Here is a 19618-nt window from a genome sequence, read left to right as displayed (position 1 = left end):
TTATAAGCATCTATTTTTTCTCTCCAACATACTTCACCTAATTGAAAAACAAAACAAAACTCTTGCAATAAATATGCAGATAGAATGAATTCCTTCATTCACCACATCCAATCTGTATCTTGAGTCCATCCCCTTTCTGTCTAAAGGGAGGTAACAGGCTTCTTCACTGGGTTTTGGAAATCATGGTTGGCCATTGCATGGATAATAAAAATCCTCTGTAGCTTGCACTCCTGCCTCTCCTAGATATTTTATTTCATGCCACAGAAACCTCTTCTCCCTGGAAATTAACTCTACCCGTGGACCACCTCTCATATTGAGATTACTCCCAGTCCCTTCAGTCTCTCCCCTTGATTAGTTGGTTCCTCTCAAAACTTCCATTTTAAGAGGAGATCAAGGCCAGCCAGGACTTCACCTTCTTTCCAGTGAAGATTTTCCCTACAATGGTCCCCTGGTCAGATATCCCTTCTCCCTTTTAGTTCCTTTTATGTCTTTCCTCATTAGAATGTATACTTCTTGAGGGCAGGAACTGTCCTGCTTGTATTTGTATTTTCAGGGCTTAATACAGTACCTGGGGTCATATAGCAAGCATTTAAATATTGATTAACTTGATTTGTTGACTTAATAATAGTTGGTAAAGTGATGACTGAAAACTGAAATGACTGAGGAAGCAAAGGTTTGAGCTGAGCAATGAAGGTCAGTTAATCTTTGAAGCTAAGCCCCCTCAGTTTTGACATGACTCCAGATACAGAGGAAACAGATTTTAAAGCATTAAAAATAATCAAGACTTATTAAGAGGTAAAAATTAACCAAAATACAAAATTAGGTAATTAGGTAATCTGATTTCTAATCGAAGGAAAGATTAGGAAAGATTAGGAAAGAGGGGCAGAGTAAACAGGTGCAATTCCTAAAAAAAAAAGGTGACGCACTTTCTGAAGTGTGTGCATTCAAGCAAGGGAACTTGGAAACAATAACTGATTGTCCAGGATGGAGCCAATTTTCTGATAAGACATAGGGGTGGTTTGAGGTGTACATTTGTGAGAAAGCTCCTTGCATCATTTTTCAGATCTGATTCCCCTTTAGGTCAGCATCATTTAGGTCCTTCATTAAGAGTCTCTAAGTAGCTCCCCACCTCCATGCTGGTCTAGATTCAAATAATACAATAAAGTTGTCTCTCAATTCCTACAAATGAATAAAGTTTTCTCATAGGACAGAAATTAGACAAGACCCATAATTGAATAGAACAAGAACCGAATTAATTCCAAAATTGAGTCACAAGATGGAATCAATGTAGTTCACTTAAATCTCACAATGAACCACTTGTGGTCCCAATCCCTTCAATTCCCTCAATAGCTAATATTTATATTACAATTTAGGGTTGCATGTATTATTTTATCTTACCCTTTGAACAATCTTGGGAGGCAGGTGCTCTTATAGTTCCTATTTTTCCAGATAAGGAAAATTAACTTGCCCATGGGTCACAGAACAACTCAGTTCTGTTCTGGCTCCAAGTCCAGAACATTTCCAATTACCTAATTTTTTCAGAGTTATTTGTTTTAATAATATTGTTGTTATAGCTGGCAGCCTGGGGTCTTAAATGGAGTTAAGACCTGAGTTTAAAACCTATCTTCCTAGCTGTGTGATCCTAGGCAAGTCATTTAATCTCTGTTAGCTTTAGTTTCCTCAGTGATAAAGCATTTACCTACCAGGACTGCTGCAAAAATCAAATGAGATATTTGTAAAGCATTTGGCACATAATAAGTACTTAGTAAATTGTGGTTTTCTTTCTTCCTTGTAATATAAATTGATCTCCTAGTTCTACACTAGTTCTTCACTGTACATCAGTGCATACAAGTTTTACTGGATTTTTCTTAAAACCATTCCTTTAGTTCATTTCACTCCATCTTCTCTAGTATATTATCCTTTCTATTATCCTCACTCTGTTATTTATCTTAACTCTCCCCCTGTTTATAGGTTGCTTTCCAGCTGCTTTGAAACAGGTTCATGACTTTCCTATCCTCAAAAAAACCCTCACTTGATCCATCCTAGCTAGCTTTCTCTATGTCTCTTCCCCTTTTGTGGCTTAGCACCTTAATAAACCTATCTACAATAGTGCTTCTACTTCCTTTCATCTCACTCTCTTCTTAATTAGCTCTAGACAGTCTGATTTTCATTTTCATCTTACAATTGAAAGTGTTCTCTTATTGATCAAATTGAATGGTCTTTCCTTACATCTCCTTATGACTTTTGATAGTATTAATCATTCTTTTCTGATTAATATTCTATTCCATCTGTGACACTGCTCTCTCCTGTTTTTCCTCCTACCTGTTTGAATACTCTCCATTCTCTTTTGTTCAGTTTTCATCCAAGCCATGCCCACTAATCAAGGCACAAGACTCCATAAACTTAGTCTTGGACCTTCTTCTCTTCACCTTCTTTTCTTTTTCTCTTCATGACATCATCATTTTTTAGGAATGACATCATCATACCTGTGCAAAATAATTCTCAGATCATTTTATCCCTCCCTAATCTCTCTGCTGATCTCCAATTTTACATTTCCAACTGCACTTTGGATGTCTCCATCTGGAAGTCCCAGAGATATCATAAATTCAATTTGTTCTTCTTTTCCCTATGAAGGGTTAATACCCATTCTGATCCTGGTCAAGGTCATATGCTGGTTCCCCCACCTCAAGGTCCCCCATCACTTTTGCATGAACTTGGTGATCTTTGGGTGTGCCAGATACTCCCTCTAGGAACTAGCCATTCCTGGAGGTTGAATCCTGGGAGGGTTGGCTATGTTTAATTAATTTTAGAACCTCAGCCGCAAGTCTTCACAGGTCATGCATGTATTCTTCACATGGTCATGCAAGTATTCTTCACGTGTCCTGGTTAAGTGCCCAAAAAGCTTATATAAGCCTATTGGCAGTGTGCCATCTTTGTCTGGGATCCCTTAAAAGTCCCTAGCACTGAGCATGAGTTTCACCCATGGAAAGGACTTTTTGCCTGGGATGTTTCCTAATTGGGACTCTGAAGTCTGTACCCCCCGGGACTCCCCAGCTGCTGTTGATTCAGATATTGGTGATCCCCCAATTGGTGATGTTTTCTTTTAATATCTATCTTTAGGTAGGCTTTGCTCTTCTTTTTATTATATTGGGACTTATTGGTTACTTTTGTTGTAAAACTGATTTATTACTACCTATTTTATAATCACTTTATTCAATATACTCTTTAGTTTTGTTGGTGTGAACATGTCATTTTGTAGGAGCAAATCAAAACCAAAACTCCTTAATCAGACACCCTGAAATCCTCCCCTTTTCCTAACTTCCTTGTTATGGTCAATCCTCCTAGTCACATAGTCTTGCAACTGTTAACCATAATTTCTCTTTGGCTAAAACAAAACAACAAAGTTAGTTTTATAAATGAAATTTAATTCTCTAGGACGTTACCAAAAATCCACGGGTGGATGGCATCCTTACAGATGCCACCAACAACTAAATGAATAATCAACATTTATAGCATTTTGACAGAGGATCATAAAAGTTTGGCATTCAACCAATCAGGTTACACATTTGTACATAAAGGTGTGATTGATTACTTTATATTCTCCAACCCATCCATGAGGGTCTGTCCCATGTTAGAACTGACAGTTAGCCCAGGACCACCATCTCTTCTGACACTATATTTAATGTGTTATTAGATATGATATAGACATATAAAACATTGGCGTTTCTTTCCTTCCAAAATGTCATAAGTACAAGAATTTATGCAAGTTCTCATTTAGATAACCAGAGCAGATTCCTGCCATTTCAGGATGGTCCTTAACTGATTGTTTACACAGCTTCTGCAGTAAAACTTGCAGATGCAATTTGAGGGGCATTAGGCTGTTTCATCCAAAAAAAGCCTCCCTTTGGATTTATAACTAGAGACACAGGCATTGTGGAGGGGCAGAAGGTGGGCATTCCAAACTTACAGACCTCAATTAGAGGCTGATAGAATAGCTTTTGATCAGAAATGTTTTCATTCCAATTTAGAAAATATCAGCTTCTACACAACCTAAGTATCATCCTCGCTCTCAGTCTCCATATCCAATCTGCTGCCAGATCTTATCAATTCTGCCTTGAAAACATCTTTCTCATCTTGTCTCTTCTACAATGGCACCACAATGGTGCAGGTCCTTATCATCTCACACTTGAATTGTAGACATAGGATACTGGTTGATCTCATTGCTTCAACTTTCTCCCTGCTGCAGCCCATCTTCCATTCAGCTGCCAAAGTGACAACTAAAGCCTGGTTATCTAGCTGTGATCTCTCCAGGGCAGAGTATGAAATAACTACCAACTGATTTGTGGAGGGCACTCAAACTAGTTCGGTCTTCATTGCTCTCTAGTGTCTCTATTACTCCTCCGCCTATTCAATAAACTCCCTTTAGTGGGTCCCTAACATCTCCAGGATCCAATATAAAATCCTCTGGCTTTTAAAATCCTTTACTACCTGAACCCCTTCCTCCTTTCTGGTCTTCTTACACCATATTCACCCCAAATACACACACACACACACACACACACACACACACACACACACACACACCCCTGCCCTGAAATAATCTGTGTCTAGTAATTGCAGAGTACTTGAGGAGTCCTCCTTGCTGTTCCTTGAACAGTACACTCTAACTCCAAACTCTGAACGTTTGTATGGGTTACCCCCACACCCACCCATGCATGGAATGGTCTTGCTCATCTCTGCTTCCTGGCATCCCTTACTCCAAGTCTCAGCTAAAATCCTAGTTATTCTAAGCTTTTCCCGATCCTTTCTTAGTGCTAGTGGCTCCTCTCTATTCTCCTCTACCTAGCTTTTTTGAATATAGTTGTGGACCAAGTTGTCTCTCCCTATTAGAGTGTAGATCCTAGAGAGCAGGGACTATGTTTGCCAAATACTTATTCCCTTCCCCATCCCCAGCCTTTCCTTGTATTCTCATTGCTGAGTATGCAAATATTACCTGCTCAGTAAGTGCTTGTGGACTTGACTTTACTTATTGCTCTGAATCCTTGTCTTCTTTCTTTTCTCTCTTTGAGATATAGGCATAGTAGTTGTTTTCTTAGGATCAAAAAATTTATGAATAATTTAGCAACTTTTAGAGTCCATTTACAAATCACTTTTGGAATAAGTGGAGCATTTCAGAGCTCTACCCCAAAATAGGTTTATATGTACTCTAGAGCTAAAATGTTGTTATCCTCTTAACCATCAAAAAAGCATTTTCCCCAACTAACAAAATCCCCAGCTAGCAGGGCCTGCCTTGTTTACTTTCCTGGAAGCAAATTCACTCAATGGTATGAGGATACTGGGAGCCAAAGGATGTTTTGGTACACTGGGGAATGGGAAAGACCTTTAAACTGGAAGAGAGAAAATTCCCTCCCAATCTTCACATAAAAGGAAATGGATAGAATGGACACGATATATGCCAAGTGAGCTTGACTTTAATTACTGGGAGAAATTCAAGAATAGATCATTAAAGTGTTGGTTCATGAATATCTAGTTCACTAGTTAGTGGCAATAATAAAGTACCAGATTGACTTCAGACTGCCAGACTACCTGTATCTCCTTTTCCAGCATGTCTAAACTGCAAGTTTAAGCGGATGCTATAGGGACAGTTTAATTAGATGAGCAAAATCTCATGTTCTTCTTGTAAAAATGGTGGAGAGATGTGTTGCTATCCAGTTGTTTCAGTCCTATCTGACTTTTTGTGACCCCATTTGGGATTTTCTTTGCAAAGATGTATGTCCTTTTCCAGCTCATTTGACAGATGAAAAACTGAGGCAAGCAGGGTTAAGTAACTTGCCCAGGTTCCCACAACTAGTAAGTGTCTGAGACTGTATTTGAACTCAAGTCCCCCTCCAGGACTGACACTTTATCCACTGAACCTCCTAGCTACTCTGGAGAGATGTGTACTAGAAGATAATATTTGACAGATTCAGAACTGGTTAAATGACTAGACTCAAAGAATGGTCATTAGTGCTTTAAAATCAACTTAGCGGGAGGTCTTTGGTCAAGTATCCAAAGAATCTATTTTTTGCTCTGTTATTTAACTCTTTGGTTGAAGACAAAATATCTACGTGGTGCAGTGGACAGAGTACTGACCTAGAGCCAAAAAGATCTGAGTTCAAATCTAGTCTCAGACATTTACTAACTGTATGACCCTGGGCAAATAATTAATCGCTGCCTCAGTTTCTCCATTTGTAAAATAAGGTTAATAATACCTGCTTCTCAGGGATATCTTGAAATGAGATGGTATTTGTAAATTATTTTGTAAACCTTAACTTGGTCTATAAATGCTAACTGACTTGAATTTTTAAAAAAAGTCCGTTATATTCATTGATTTATCACAAATATTACAAAGTTTTCTTGTTAGCACACTGACAGGGTTGGAATCGAAAAGCGATTTGAACCTAATAGAGATAAATGTAAAATCTTATACTTGGGTTCAAAAAAAATCAACCATGAAAGTTCAAGCAGTTTGAATAAAATTTTTGCACATTGTTTCACCCATTCGAATAGTTTCTTGAAGACAGAAGTTGTGTTTAGAACTTTCTTTGTATTCTTAGAGTATAACACAGTGCCTGGCACAGGTTATGAATAACAGGTTTGTTGCCTGAGTGATTGTATGAAAATAAACTGGAGGTCTTGCTGAACTGTGAGATCAATATAAATTAACAGTATGATTTAATTTTCCCCCACTTCCCCAAAAAAGACAAATGCAATCTTGGTCAATATTAAAATAGCTCTGTCAGTCAACAAACATTTATTAAGTGCTTACTGTGCATTGGAGATTTAAAAAGAGACAAAACACAGTCCCTGCCCTCAAAGAGTATACACTCTAATGGGGTATAAAATATAATGAAGAGCTGAAAAGCAGGTATGGGAGGATCTAATCATAAGAGAGAAAATCTGGATGCAGCCTAGAGAGGAATGAAGACCAAAGTGATGTGAGTGCCCTCCAAAAATAAGTTGGTAACTCTTTCATACTCTGCCCTGGTGAGACCACATCTGGAATCTTATGTTCAGCTCTAGATGCACAGTTTAATTAAGATGCAGACAAGCCAGTCAATGTCCAGAGGAGGGCTATCAGAATGGTGAAGGACCTCAAGAACATTTAAAGAACCAGCAAATGTTTCACATGGAGAAGAGAAGTTTCACCTGTCAGTTGTATTATAGAGAAGATTTCTTCTTGGGTTTAGGTTGGACTTGATGACCCTGGAGGTCTATTCCTCTACTAAAATCTTCAATTCCATGAAATTCAATCTTGATGCTTACTAGCTTTGTGAACCTGTAATTTTGTCATCTGTAAAATGAAACAAAAGCTACTTGCCCTAAGAGTCAGTGGGGTAAAGGAGAGAGTGGAGAGAGAACTGGCTGTGGATTCCAATCCTGCCTCTGACTGTGGCTAGCACTGTGATCATGGGAATTTAAGCTTACCCAGATCACTCCAGATGACCCTTTGAGATTGTAAATTGCAGATGAGCTGTCAAACCCGTTATTAGAATTAATTTCCTTACTGAGAAAACCACAAAGGTCCATGTTAGCATTTCCTAGCTTCTCCAGACTCCAGTACTAAATTGTGAGAATGGGAGAAAAGTGCTTTAGAAAAGCTTAGTGTTTTAATACAGGTGAGCTATTGTTTTGTTTCTTTGAACCTAAAAGATTCTAGATTTAGAACTTTACTTTCATCCTTTACAGTTAAAGAAAGCAAGCCCCAGAGAGGGAAAAGGATCTGCCCAAGTCTTCCAGTTTACCACACAGCAAGTGTGGCTGGTTGCCACATTATTCACTGACCCAGCTCTGGTCTGGGAACCATGGTGGAAATGCCTTCTCTTCCCACGTGTTCCATGGGTCCCTCACTAGATGATGAGCCTGTGGGAGGGAAGGCCCACACCCAATCCATGTTTGTCCCTAAGATTTTCTTGTGCCTTTCTTCATCTCCTTAGTCCTTAGCACAGAATCTGGTCCATTCTAGGTACTTAATAAATGTGTATTGATTGACTAAATAATTGTGTATCCTCCTAGCTGGGAACACATGTCTTTTGATATGTGGTTGTTGATTGGCTGACTGAGTTCCCTGGACTGACTGTGACAGTTCTCATCATCCTCACTCCCACCATCTAGGTCTCTGTCCATTTCCCTTTTCTGTTTCTTCTTTTCTTCCCAACTTCCCCCCTTCCCTCCTCCTTCCTCTTTCTCTCCCCCCCACCCCCACCCCGGCTTCTTTCCTCCTACTCTTTTTTCTTCTCCTTACTCTCTTCCCCTCACAGTCACAAACTCTCAGCAGTAGCCAGGAGCTCAGAAGAATCCTGGTGATAGTGCATTTCTTTTCTCCTCCTACTGAACTGCTAACTTGATCATGACATGACCAGGGATGGCAGGGAACTCAGGAATTATCTAGCTGAGGAAACTGAGGCCTGGAGGAATGAAGTGACTTGCCTGAGATCAGAGAGAGATAGGAAGTGACCCCTGCCACACTTCACTTTCTGGTCTTCTATTTTATAAATTGTATATTGCCATTTCCAGTCATCCTGACTCCTAGCTGGCCACTGGACCCAGATGGCTCTGAAGGAGAGTGAAGTTGGTGACTTAGCATAGCATCTCCTCACTCAAAACCAGTTCATGTGCTTGTCATGGCATCAACTCCCTGATGCCATGGACTTCTTTGAGGATGAAGGACATTATTGTTATTGTATAGACTGTGTCTTAGCAGTAATAATAAGAATATGATTGAGCATTTATATGGCACCTAAAGTGCTTCACAACCATTATTTCAATTGATTCTCACAATAGCCCTGGGAGCTATGGACCATTATTATCCCCATTTCACAGAAGAGGAAACTGAGGTAAATATAGAGTCCCACAGCTCTGAAGCAGGATTTGAAGTCAAGTCTTTCTAATACCAGGTCTGATATTCAATTCACAGAGCCCCTGGTTGGAATGTTGTGTACTCTAGAAGGTGAAGGCAAGGGTATAACATTTTATTTAACTCTGGAGGGTGATCATAGGATCATAGATATAGAGCTAAGGATCTTTAGAGACCATTGGGTCCATTCTCATTTTATAGATGAGAAATGCCAAGTGACTTGCCCAGGGTCACTTGGTGAGTAAGTATCAGAGGCACTATTTGAAGTCAGGTCTTCTTGACTCTGAGGCTGTAGCTCATTGAAAGTTAGCTGAAAATTAAATTAAATCATGCTTTTTGTATGGTAGAGAAAGTGCTGAGTTTGGAGAATTGGCGTTCCTTAATCTCTTTCGGCTTCAGTTTCTTCTTCTCTTATGGTTCTTATGATGATTAAATGAGAAAGAAGTAAAGTACCCTGCAAACCTTAAGGTAAAATTGTCTTGTAAACTATCTCATTATCTAAGCATAAATGCCACTTCAAATATTTGTTGAAGGAAGGAAGGAATAAACAGTAGAGAAATAAGCAACAGAGAAGGAGATTGCAGACTGTGAACATGCGACAGTTGTTAAAAAGTATCTAAAGAAACAGGTCCCAGTTCTGTACAATTGTGCAAAGGGACATTTAAGGAAAGAGTCAGCATGGACAAGGACCTGGCCCAACTTGCCCTTTCTCCTCTTTTGGCCTTGGGCTGACCTTAATCCAATTCCAGATTTGAGCCCTGTATGGGAATCCTTTAAAGAGCACTTAAAAGATAGTTTCTTTCCTTCCTCTTACCCCCACAAGCACCACCTAGAATCTCTGACTTCCAAGTCTGGAGAAAAGAGAAAGTGGTCAGCTTCCTCTTTCTCCTCCTCTTTCTCCTTTTCCTCCTCCGGTTAAAAAAAACCCCAAACCTCTCCTAGATCAGAGAGATACATTCCTGTCAATGGTCCCTTAGGGTGAGACTTCTAACATCTCCTCCTTAAAATCCAGATCTTCTTGATCCTGATGTTCCAGCTGCTCCAGTCTACTGGTTTTGTCATGAACAATCTCATTGGGAGTTTTCAGGAATCTTGAATTCAAAAAAGTGGGGGGAAAAATTAAGGGCTGACCTGCTCAAACCAAGGAAAAATTGTTGACCCTGAGATCTTCCTCCCCCAGCCTATTTCTCCTTCCCCATTTTTACTACAATAGCATTTGAGCTGTTCTTACCTGAACAAAAGCTTCTGACCTGGCTCCTTTTTGATAATATTCAGTTTGTAGTAATGCCGGAGAGCCCTTGACATCTTCTCATAGGTCATATTCACCCGGTTCTGGAAGAGAAAGCAGGCAATCCTGTGAATGATAGGCCTTGGAGTGATTGAATCATTCTTGACCTTGAAGGTTCCAGATCCTTATGCTGGAGAAGTCACTCTCTATGTCTCTGTTTGTATTAGATGAAGAGGGTTTTTTTTCCCCCTCTTTAAATTACTCACTGGGCTGCCCAAAAAAGTGCATGTGGTTAAAATTCAGTTAAGAGACAAAAAGTGTGATATGGCAGTCAGGAGTCAGAACCTGAGACCTCTCCCATCTCCTAGACTCAACACAAACCTTTCTAGGTATCAGTTTCTTCAATTGGCATAAATGCCTATTAGAATGATGGAAATAATTAAATCATACAAATAGCATGGGATAGGAAAATAGAAGTCAGCTCCTTCCAAAATTACTCCTGGCTTGTGTTCTATAGCATTTCTAAGAGGTAGCCTCTTTAGCCTCTCCTTGAAACAAAGCAAACAAAAAATGTTTATCATTCAAAGATAAGTCTTGAAAAAAAATTTTAAATCACAATAAAAATAAAGTACCATTAATTTGGATGCAGGTTAAAGGATCACCTGCTCCTCTTTTTTCAAAATATTAAGAAAGAATATTTTTAAATGACCCTAGTCTAAAGCTTACCCACTTTCTTTTGGGCAGTCAGGTAGTCTAATGACTACAGGATTAGTAAAGGATTTGGCATTAGGGAGACCCAAATTCAAAAACTACTAGCTGCGTGACCCTGGACAAGTCATTTAACCTTTCTGAGACTCAATTTCTTCATCTGTAAAATGAGGATGGTAATAGCATCTACCTCAAAGAGTTAAGAGACTCAACTGTGATAAAGCATTTAAAGTGCTCCATATGAATTCTATTATAATTATTATTAAGTATATAAAAAAATTAAGAATGAAAGCTAAGTTTTCTGAATATGAATTAAGGGCAGTAACCAGACAAGAAAATATCTCAATCTAGCTAAGGCCAGCTGGGGGGCAGGCAGATGAGGAAAGCTAGGTGATACAGTGCATAGAGAGCCAGGCCTGGAGACAGGGAGACTCTCTTTCCTGAGCTTAAATCCAGCCTCAGGTACTTACTAGCTGTGTTACCCTGGAAAAATGATTTAACCCTATTTGCCTCAGTTTCTTCATCTGTAAAATAAGCAGGGGAAGGAATATCAAACCAGTTCAGACTCTTTGCCAAGAAAACCCCAAATGAGGTCACAAAAAGTCAGACACAACTGAAACAAATGAAGCTAAGGCCTTTGCCTTTTTCCATGGGCAGAAGGGATTAATGGTAAAGGTCAAACAGAAAGAGTCTCTCTGGTTTCAGCTGATCAAAATAGGCTAGAGATCAAGTTTGTCCTCTGGAAAGAAGAATCTTTAAAGGGGATGGGAGGAGCTAAATAACTTAGGAAAATCATTCTCCAAGAGTGAGCCCAAGGTAAAGTGGATCTAGTTCTGCTTTGATGAAGCAAAAGAGTAAGTGAAATTTATCCTAAATATTTTAACTGGGCTAAGCATAAGTATTTAGCTTGCAATACTTTTAATTAATAAAATTTACTTCTGGCAGGCTCATGCCTTAAATTGTTGAGTGTGGAATTTTTTCCACATTAGTAGTAGTCATATCAATACTACTACTACTAACAATAACATGAGAATCACTGTGGCATATGAATAGAGAGTCAACCTCTGATCAGGATAGACCTAAGTTTAAGGCCCACCTCTGACACATACTGATTGTGTGACCTTGGGCAAATTACTTTTCCTGTTCAGTATCCCAGGAAACTTTCAGATGTTAAGTTACAAAGTGGGTGTCAATCTACATTGGGAGAAGGAATTCTTCACTGGGAATTCCTCATAGCAATGAAATCTCAGGTCTGTTAAAGTAATAACAAGTTGTTATTGTTCATCATTTCTGATTCTTCATGACTTTGTGGATCATAGTGTCCATGGAGTTTTCTTGGAAAAAAATGCTAGAGCAGTTTGCCATTTCCTTTTTCTTCTTTTTTTTTAAGGTTTTTGCAAGGCAAATGGGGTTAAGTGGCTTGCCCGAGGCCACACAGCTAGGTAATTATTAAGTGTCTGAGACAGGATTTGAACCCAGGTACTCCTGACTCCAGTGCCGGTGCTTTATCCACTGTGCCACCTAGCTGCCCCCTTGTCATTGCCTTCTACAATGGATTAAGACAAACAGAGGTTAAGCAATTTACCCAAGTTCATATAGCTATAAGTGTCTGAGGTTAATTTTGAACTCAGGTCTTCCTGACTCCAAGTTGAACACTCTATCCACCGAATGATCTAGTACAGTGGATAACAATAAGTGAGTAAGTACAAGTCCTAGGTTCCACTGATTCTTCCAACTTCTAAAAAAGTTTGTCTGTACCTCAGTATTCCTACCTATGAAACAGCATAACAAGCTTCAGAAAATTGAAGATTGAGTTCTAAAGTCTCAAGCACTTACTTTCAACAGATATTTACTACTTGGTGGATGGGGTTTCCAGTCTCCTCACTTCTATCCCAACCCCCAACCCCAAAAGAAAAATTTGCCAAAGACCATCTTATGGCCCTGGAGCCCAAGTATACCTTATGATTTCCCCAAAGTCTGGCAAGTCCATTTGGATCGACCACCCGGAAGACCTTGGAGTCCTTGTCTTCCCACTTGATATAAGATTCATACCTACTATCCGAGAGCAGTTGATACACATAGTCCCATAGCAAGCGACAATCTGTGGTGGACCAGAGGACAATACAAGTGTGATATATAGGAAAAAGTCAAAATGTTGCTAGAAAGGATTTTTCTGGCAAAGTAAAATAAAACAGAAGGGATAAGGGAGATGGGGTGCAGAGCAAGCATTATTAAGCATCTACTCTATGCTTCAGCAGTGGGCTAATCACCTAACAAATGCCATCTAAGTTGATCCTTGGGTGGTTAGAGAGTATAGTGAATAGAGTACCAATCACTTAGCTCATCAATTGATAGAGCTGATCAATTTGTCAGCTGGTCAAGCAATCTGGCAGGCAGGCAGAGAATTTGTCAGTTGGTCAGTCCGATAATTAACCTGTCAGTTGACCAGACAAGTTAACCAGGCTATCACTTGTGCAGGTAGTCAATTGGTCAATCATCTACTCAAATTAATTCTCAATTGATCAGTCAACTGATCAGTTCCATCAGTTAGTCAACCTATAAATTGGTCAGTTGGTCAAGGTTGTGCTGGTAAATGTTTAACAACAAGCTCTCTGAAAAAAGAAATGTACTCATGATACATTTTTAAAGTGTAATCTTTATTATCAACATATCCATCATTTTATTGAGTCTAGACAATGAACAAAGCAATGTATCAAGACCTGATCACCAGCATTTGTCAATTTTGAGGCAATAATTACTCTGAAAATTTAACAATTGACTCAGAACAGCTTACTCCAGATATACTCCCTTGTAAATCAACTGTCAGTCAAGTCAACAATCAGCTGGTCAGTTAGTTTAGCTAGATGATCAATTTTCTCCTTAGTCAAGACAATGTTTTAGACTTTTTTTTAATGAACATCCAGTGTCTAGTCTTAGTATTTGGCTAATATTTAAATTGTCTGACAATATATGACCACCTAGTGAGAAAACTGGGCTTGGATTTCTTCAATCCAGTGAAAGATTAGTCTGATTCTAGATTATAACCCCATGGTACACCCAGAAGCCAAGAATCAACAAAGACTCAAGTACTTAATCTGTGTAGCAGTAAGGTATATAAATTAGGTATACCCTCAAAGATACATGGTGCTCCTCTCCCAAGGCAACTACCATAGATAACTGTCTTCTGTGACACTCCATCCTCTCTCTATACCTTCTATCCAGTCATAATCCTGGTAAACTACTATTTACATACCCCAGGACACTCTTCTTCCTTCCTCAATGAGTTTGAAAACTAGCTAATTTTTCTTTTCTCCCCAACTCCTGCCCTTATATTAAAATTTTTTGACATACATATTCTCCGTTAAATACTGTTAATTCTTCAACCTACTCAACTCCCATGAGCTATTGCTCCATCTTACTTCAATCATGCACAAAGATGATCATACCCTTAATTTTGTCACCAATCACAAACATATCACTTCCATGTTGCAAGGCAATGGGCTTAAGTGGCTTGCCCAAGACCACACAGCTAGGTAATTATTAAGTGTTTGAGGCCGGATCTGAACTCAGGTACTCCTGATTCCAGAGCCAGTGCTCTATCCACTGCGCCACCTAGCCTCCCTGGTGTCTATTTTTTTTGCAAATTTTTCAATTTTAAACTCAAAGAACGAGAAAAGGAAAAAAAAAAACATTACTACATACCAGCAGAGCATAAGAGAAGATTCAATATAAAACAATAAATTTCCATTTCTAGAAAGTTTTGATAATAAATTGTATACATTGTTTTCAAAGCTGCCCAGCTTTTTTTGCTTCCTTCTTGTTCTTTTGTTCTCTGCTGTGTATATTTTACTTTATTTTTTTCCCTTCATTCCCCTCACCACCTTAAAGGCTATAATTATATGTGGATACATATACAGATGTCCATTAACATACACATATATACACACATCTCCACTCATACACATATTTTCCTCCTATTATGTGTTTCTCTGAAGGTGAATGGTATCTTCTTTTATAAGTCCAAGTCTTTCCACGTTTTTCTAAATCATTCAGCTCATCATTATCTGCTCCCCAGCAATATTCCAACCCAATTGCATCCTATATGAGTTTCCCAATTTTCTGCATTCCTTCTATTCTTGACTACATAGGTTTTATATGTTATATATACATATCATATATATATATAAGAAAATTTAAATTTAAAATAATTAGAATGATTCTTTTTATACTTCAACAATGCTTTCACCTTATACTATAGCTTAAGATCTGATGCTATTGACTCTATTTCCCATGCATCTTTTCTTCATGGTTTCTTTAAAATTCCTGACCTTTTGTTTTTCCAAATGAATTTTGTTATTACTTCTTCTCAGTAAAATAATTTTTTAGTAATTTAATTGAGATAACATTGAATAAATAGAGTAGTTAGGTAAAATTTTCACTTTAAAAATTAAATTGGGGCGGCTAGGTGGCGCAGTGGATAGAGCACCGGCCTTGGAGTCAGGAGTACCTGGGTTCAGATCTGGTCTCAGACACTTAATAATTACCTAGCTGTGTGGCCTTGGGCAAGCCACTTAACCCCATTTGCCTTGCAAACAAAAACCTAAAAAAAAAAAATTAAATTGGCTTTAACTAACCACGAACAATAAATATTATTTGACTTATTTAGATCAGAATTTATTTGTGCAAAAAGTGCATTTTGTTTATGGTTATATAATTCCTATGTCTATTTTGGCAGGTAGATGCTTAGGTATTTCATATTATCAAGATATTTTTTAAATGGTCTAAAATAATATTTAATAATATTATTGATTATGGTATAGTTTCTCTATTTTCCATTTTTTGATTACATGTATTTTAAGTTTAACTTTGTCTTGAGATCATGATTACTATCCCTGCTTTTTTTTTTTAATATTCTATTGGCAATTGAAAATGATCAGTGTTGGAGAGACATTTAATGCACTGTTGGTGGAGTTGTGAACTAATCCAACCATTTTGGTGAGCAATTTGAAACTATGTCCAAAGAGCAATGAAACTGATCATACCCTTTGACTCAACAATTCCAAAACCAAGCCTATATCCCCCCAAAAATAATAAAAATGGGAAAAACCCAATATTTAAAGCAACTCTTTTTGTAGTGACAAAGTACTGGAAATTGAGGGGATGCCCATCAATTGAGGAATAGTTGAACAAGCTATGGTATATGAATATTATGAAGTACTATTGTTTTATAAGAAACCAGACTTTAGAGAAGCATGGAAAGAATTACATGAATTGATGCTGATTGAAGGAAACAGAAGCAAGAGAATATTGTGCACATTAACAAAAATCAAGAGAATGTTATTATCCCAGCGGAAAAAACAACAAGAACAACAAACACCACAGAAGCTGAATGGACACCATGTTCATTTTTTAAAAATTTCTCATGTTTTTCCTTCCTATCCCATGGTTTTCTTTCTTTGCCCTTAGTCTTAATTCCTCATATACAAAATCATTAATATGTAAATGTGTTAAATACAAAAGTATATGTACAACGTTTACCAGACTATTCACCACTGAGGTGAGGGAAGTGGGAAAAGAGGTAGTAAAAAATGGATAATTTATAAATATACAAGTGGATGAATGTTGAAAAATTTCCCTAATATATAGATTGGAAAAATGAAGTAAGATATCAAACAAAAATACAAATAAAACAAAAAACACCATTCTTTTGGCATTTCACCTCTGCTTCTCTTACATATCTTTACTTTTCATCTTCACTTTGACCTTCAATACCTTGATTCCTCAAGGAATACTCCTCCCCAGCTGTTCCCCCTATATTAGTCATTCTCTCTTCTTTTCCCCAGTGTGACCGCCTTGGTAAGCCAATTCAATTCTACACTGTCTTCCTCTTTTGAATCCCTAGCCCACTTATCATAACAACCACTATATTCCATCAAACCTCAGTCTTGGATCACTCCAACCATTCATGCCTACACAAGGTGAAGATCAGACAACTATTCTGACTGGATCCCCTAAAAATTTATGTTACATAACCTCAGCTGGGCCCTCACTGCTGCTAGGTAATCCTACTATAGCTCTGTTATCACTATCCCACTCTCCACTTCCAAAACTTTCCTTCTCTCCTCAGATCTCCCAAACCTCCTCTCCTCCTGCCCCATCTTCTCATCAGAGAACCTTGTATATTTTACAGAAAAAACTAAGGCCATTTGCTGTGAACTTCCTCTTTACCCCTCTTCTTCATTTTTCATCACTCACATGCCTTCTTCCAGTATTTACTCACCCCTGTCTGAAGTGCCCTTACTCCATTCAAAGGCTAACTCCACTACTTCTGTTTAAGTGATTCCATTCCATCCTCTTCTCTGCCACCTCTGCCATCCCCTCTATTTCTACTTATTTTCAATCTCTCCTTCTCTATAGACTCATTTCTGACTGCTTACAAATATTACCCTGAGAAAATCCTCACTTGATTTATCTATCCCTGCTAACTATTATCCTAATTCTCTTCTGTTCTTTGGAACTAAATTCCTCAAAAAGTCTATCTATAACTTATGCTCTTCCTTAATCCCTTATAATCTAACTTTCAGTTTTATCATTCCACAAACTTCTCTTTCAAAAGTGATTAATAATCTCTTAGTCACTAAATCCAATGTTTTTTTTATTAATTCTCATTTTTCTGAACTTCTCTGTAAACTTTGACATTCTCGATACCTCTATCCTTCTTGATACTCTCTTTTCACCATTCTCTTCTGATTTTCCTCCTCCCTATCTGACCACTCCTGATTCCTTTGCTGGGTCCTCCTCCATATAATGCCCTCTAATCATAGGCTATGGTTCCATTCTAGATCCTCTTCTCTTCCTCTTTTCTACCTCAATTGGTGTTATCATAAGCTTCCTTGGATCTAATTAACAGCTCTATACAATAATTGACAACTCTATACTCCAATCCACCTATTTTGCCCCAATTTCTATACTGCCTTCCAATCTTTTAGCTCCAACTCTTTCAGACATCTTGACTACTGGAGATTCACTAGACATCTTAAAGTCAATTTGTCCAAAGTATCTGTTCTTGAACAAAGCAACAAAATCCTCCCAGTCCCTCAGGTTTATTACCTAAGAATCAATCTGAATTCCTCACTGTCTTTCACCCCCAAGGTCTGGCAATTTCATTTTTGCAACATCTCTTTAAGGCACCTCCTACTCTCCCCTGACACCCTGATGTAGACCCCACTTACCTTGATTACTTACAGTCACCTGTTGTTGCATCTGATGACTGTTCCAAGTCTCTTCCTACTCCAATTCATTCTCTATTCAGCCACCAAAGTTATTTTCCCCAAAATTTAATTCTCATTACCTCCAGAAGCCAATACAAAATGCTCCATTAAACATTCAAAACCCTTCATAATCTAATTTCCTCCTACCTTTCCAATTGCTTACACCCTTCTCCCCAAAACTTCCATTCAAGGATACTGGCTTCCTTAGTGTTCCACAAACAAGATATCCATCTCTTATCTCCAGGAATTTTCTCTGACTGTCCCCCATGTCTGGAATGCTCTCTTTCCCTGCTGCAGTCACTGACCACCTTGGTTTCCTTTAAGTCCCACCTAAATTATCACTTTCAAGAGGAAATCTTCCCCAACTACTCTTAATTCCAAGACTTTCCTTTCATTTAATTATTTCATATTTTTCTTGTATAGAGCTTGCTTTGTACATATTTGTCTTCCCCATTCAGTGGTATGGGCTTGTCTTGAGGGCTGTCATAACTCTTTTTGTATCCCCCAGAGGTTGTCATAGGACCTGACATATAGAAAGCTCCTAAAAAATATTTGTCCAATTGAATCCAAATGGTGCAACTGTAGCAAAGTAAATGAATGGGTGGAGTTCCCTACTCTTAAGTAGAATGTCACTCGCCTACCTATCATTTGATTCCTATTATTTTCATCTTAACCTGAATTCTAGAGAAATCTAGGCATATGTTGGATTTTTTTTATCCTTATAAAGCTGAAATATTGTTCTTATTTAATTAATTAGCTTGAGCTCCTCACCTCCCATCCCCACCATTTCTGGTGTTAAATAATTAATATTTAATGAATTGGAGAACTCTCCCAATGGTAATTACTCTTCTTTTTATATAATTAAATATTTAAAGTATATAATGTAAAAATTTATTAACAAAATAAATCAATTAAATTTTTTTTCTATAAGCACTAGAATAAGCCGATGACATCCTTCTTTTTCATATGGAAGCCAGGATCCCCTCAACTCACCTGCTAGCTTTCCATCAATAGAGTCTTGCTTTGTTCTGTGAAAAGAACAGATGATCTCGGTTCTAAGGCTGACATCTGAAGTGTGTGAGAGATTGAGTGGCTCTTCTCTGAAGAAAGTCTGTTTTGGCAGAGAGACAGGATCCAGCTGGCCTGAGTTGTTGCTGGATGTCTCATTCCATGGAGGTGCTGGGAGAGCCCCTTGAGAGGTAGGTGGTAAGGGGCTGTTCCCCCCTGCAAGAAAATGTGAAACTGGGGCAGGTAGGTGTCACAGTGGATAGAGCACCAGCCCTGGAGTCAGGAGTACCTGAGTTCAAAGGTGAATGCAGACACTTAATAATTACCTAGCTGTGTGGCCTTGGGCAAGCCACTTAACCCCATTTGCCTTGCAAAAACCTTTAAAAAAATGTGAAACTGTGGAGTTTTTTCCTTAATCTCTAGAACTTTCTCCAGAGAAAACTCTTGCAACTTTTTTTTAGAATGACCAATGGGGCATGTATAATTATAGTCCTGTTGAATATTGAC

General features: G+C 38.3%; 1 protein-coding gene across 1 annotated transcript in view; it reads right to left on the bottom strand.

Moving 5' to 3' along the window:
• The window catches only part of ETV7 (ETS variant transcription factor 7), a 34183-nt gene continuing 14565 nt past the window's right edge, over positions 1 to 19618 (bottom strand). Inside the window, exons 5-8 of the mRNA XM_074236416.1 lie at positions 19097 to 19327; positions 12791 to 12933; positions 10128 to 10228; positions 1 to 9987 (exon numbers count right to left, since the gene is read on the bottom strand). Of these exons, the coding sequence (XP_074092517.1) occupies positions 9870 to 9987; positions 10128 to 10228; positions 12791 to 12933; positions 19097 to 19327 (593 nt within the window). The 3' untranslated portion in view covers positions 1 to 9869. The remainder of the gene's footprint in view (positions 9988 to 10127; positions 10229 to 12790; positions 12934 to 19096; positions 19328 to 19618) is intronic.

The sequence above is a fragment of the Macrotis lagotis genome, chromosome 5, assembly GCF_037893015.1.
Source record: "Macrotis lagotis isolate mMagLag1 chromosome 5, bilby.v1.9.chrom.fasta, whole genome shotgun sequence".
In the NCBI taxonomy this organism is placed as follows: Eukaryota; Metazoa; Chordata; class Mammalia; order Peramelemorphia; family Peramelidae; genus Macrotis; species Macrotis lagotis.
Note: the sequence above shows the minus strand (reverse complement) of the source record. Positions and strands in the feature narration are given on the sequence as shown.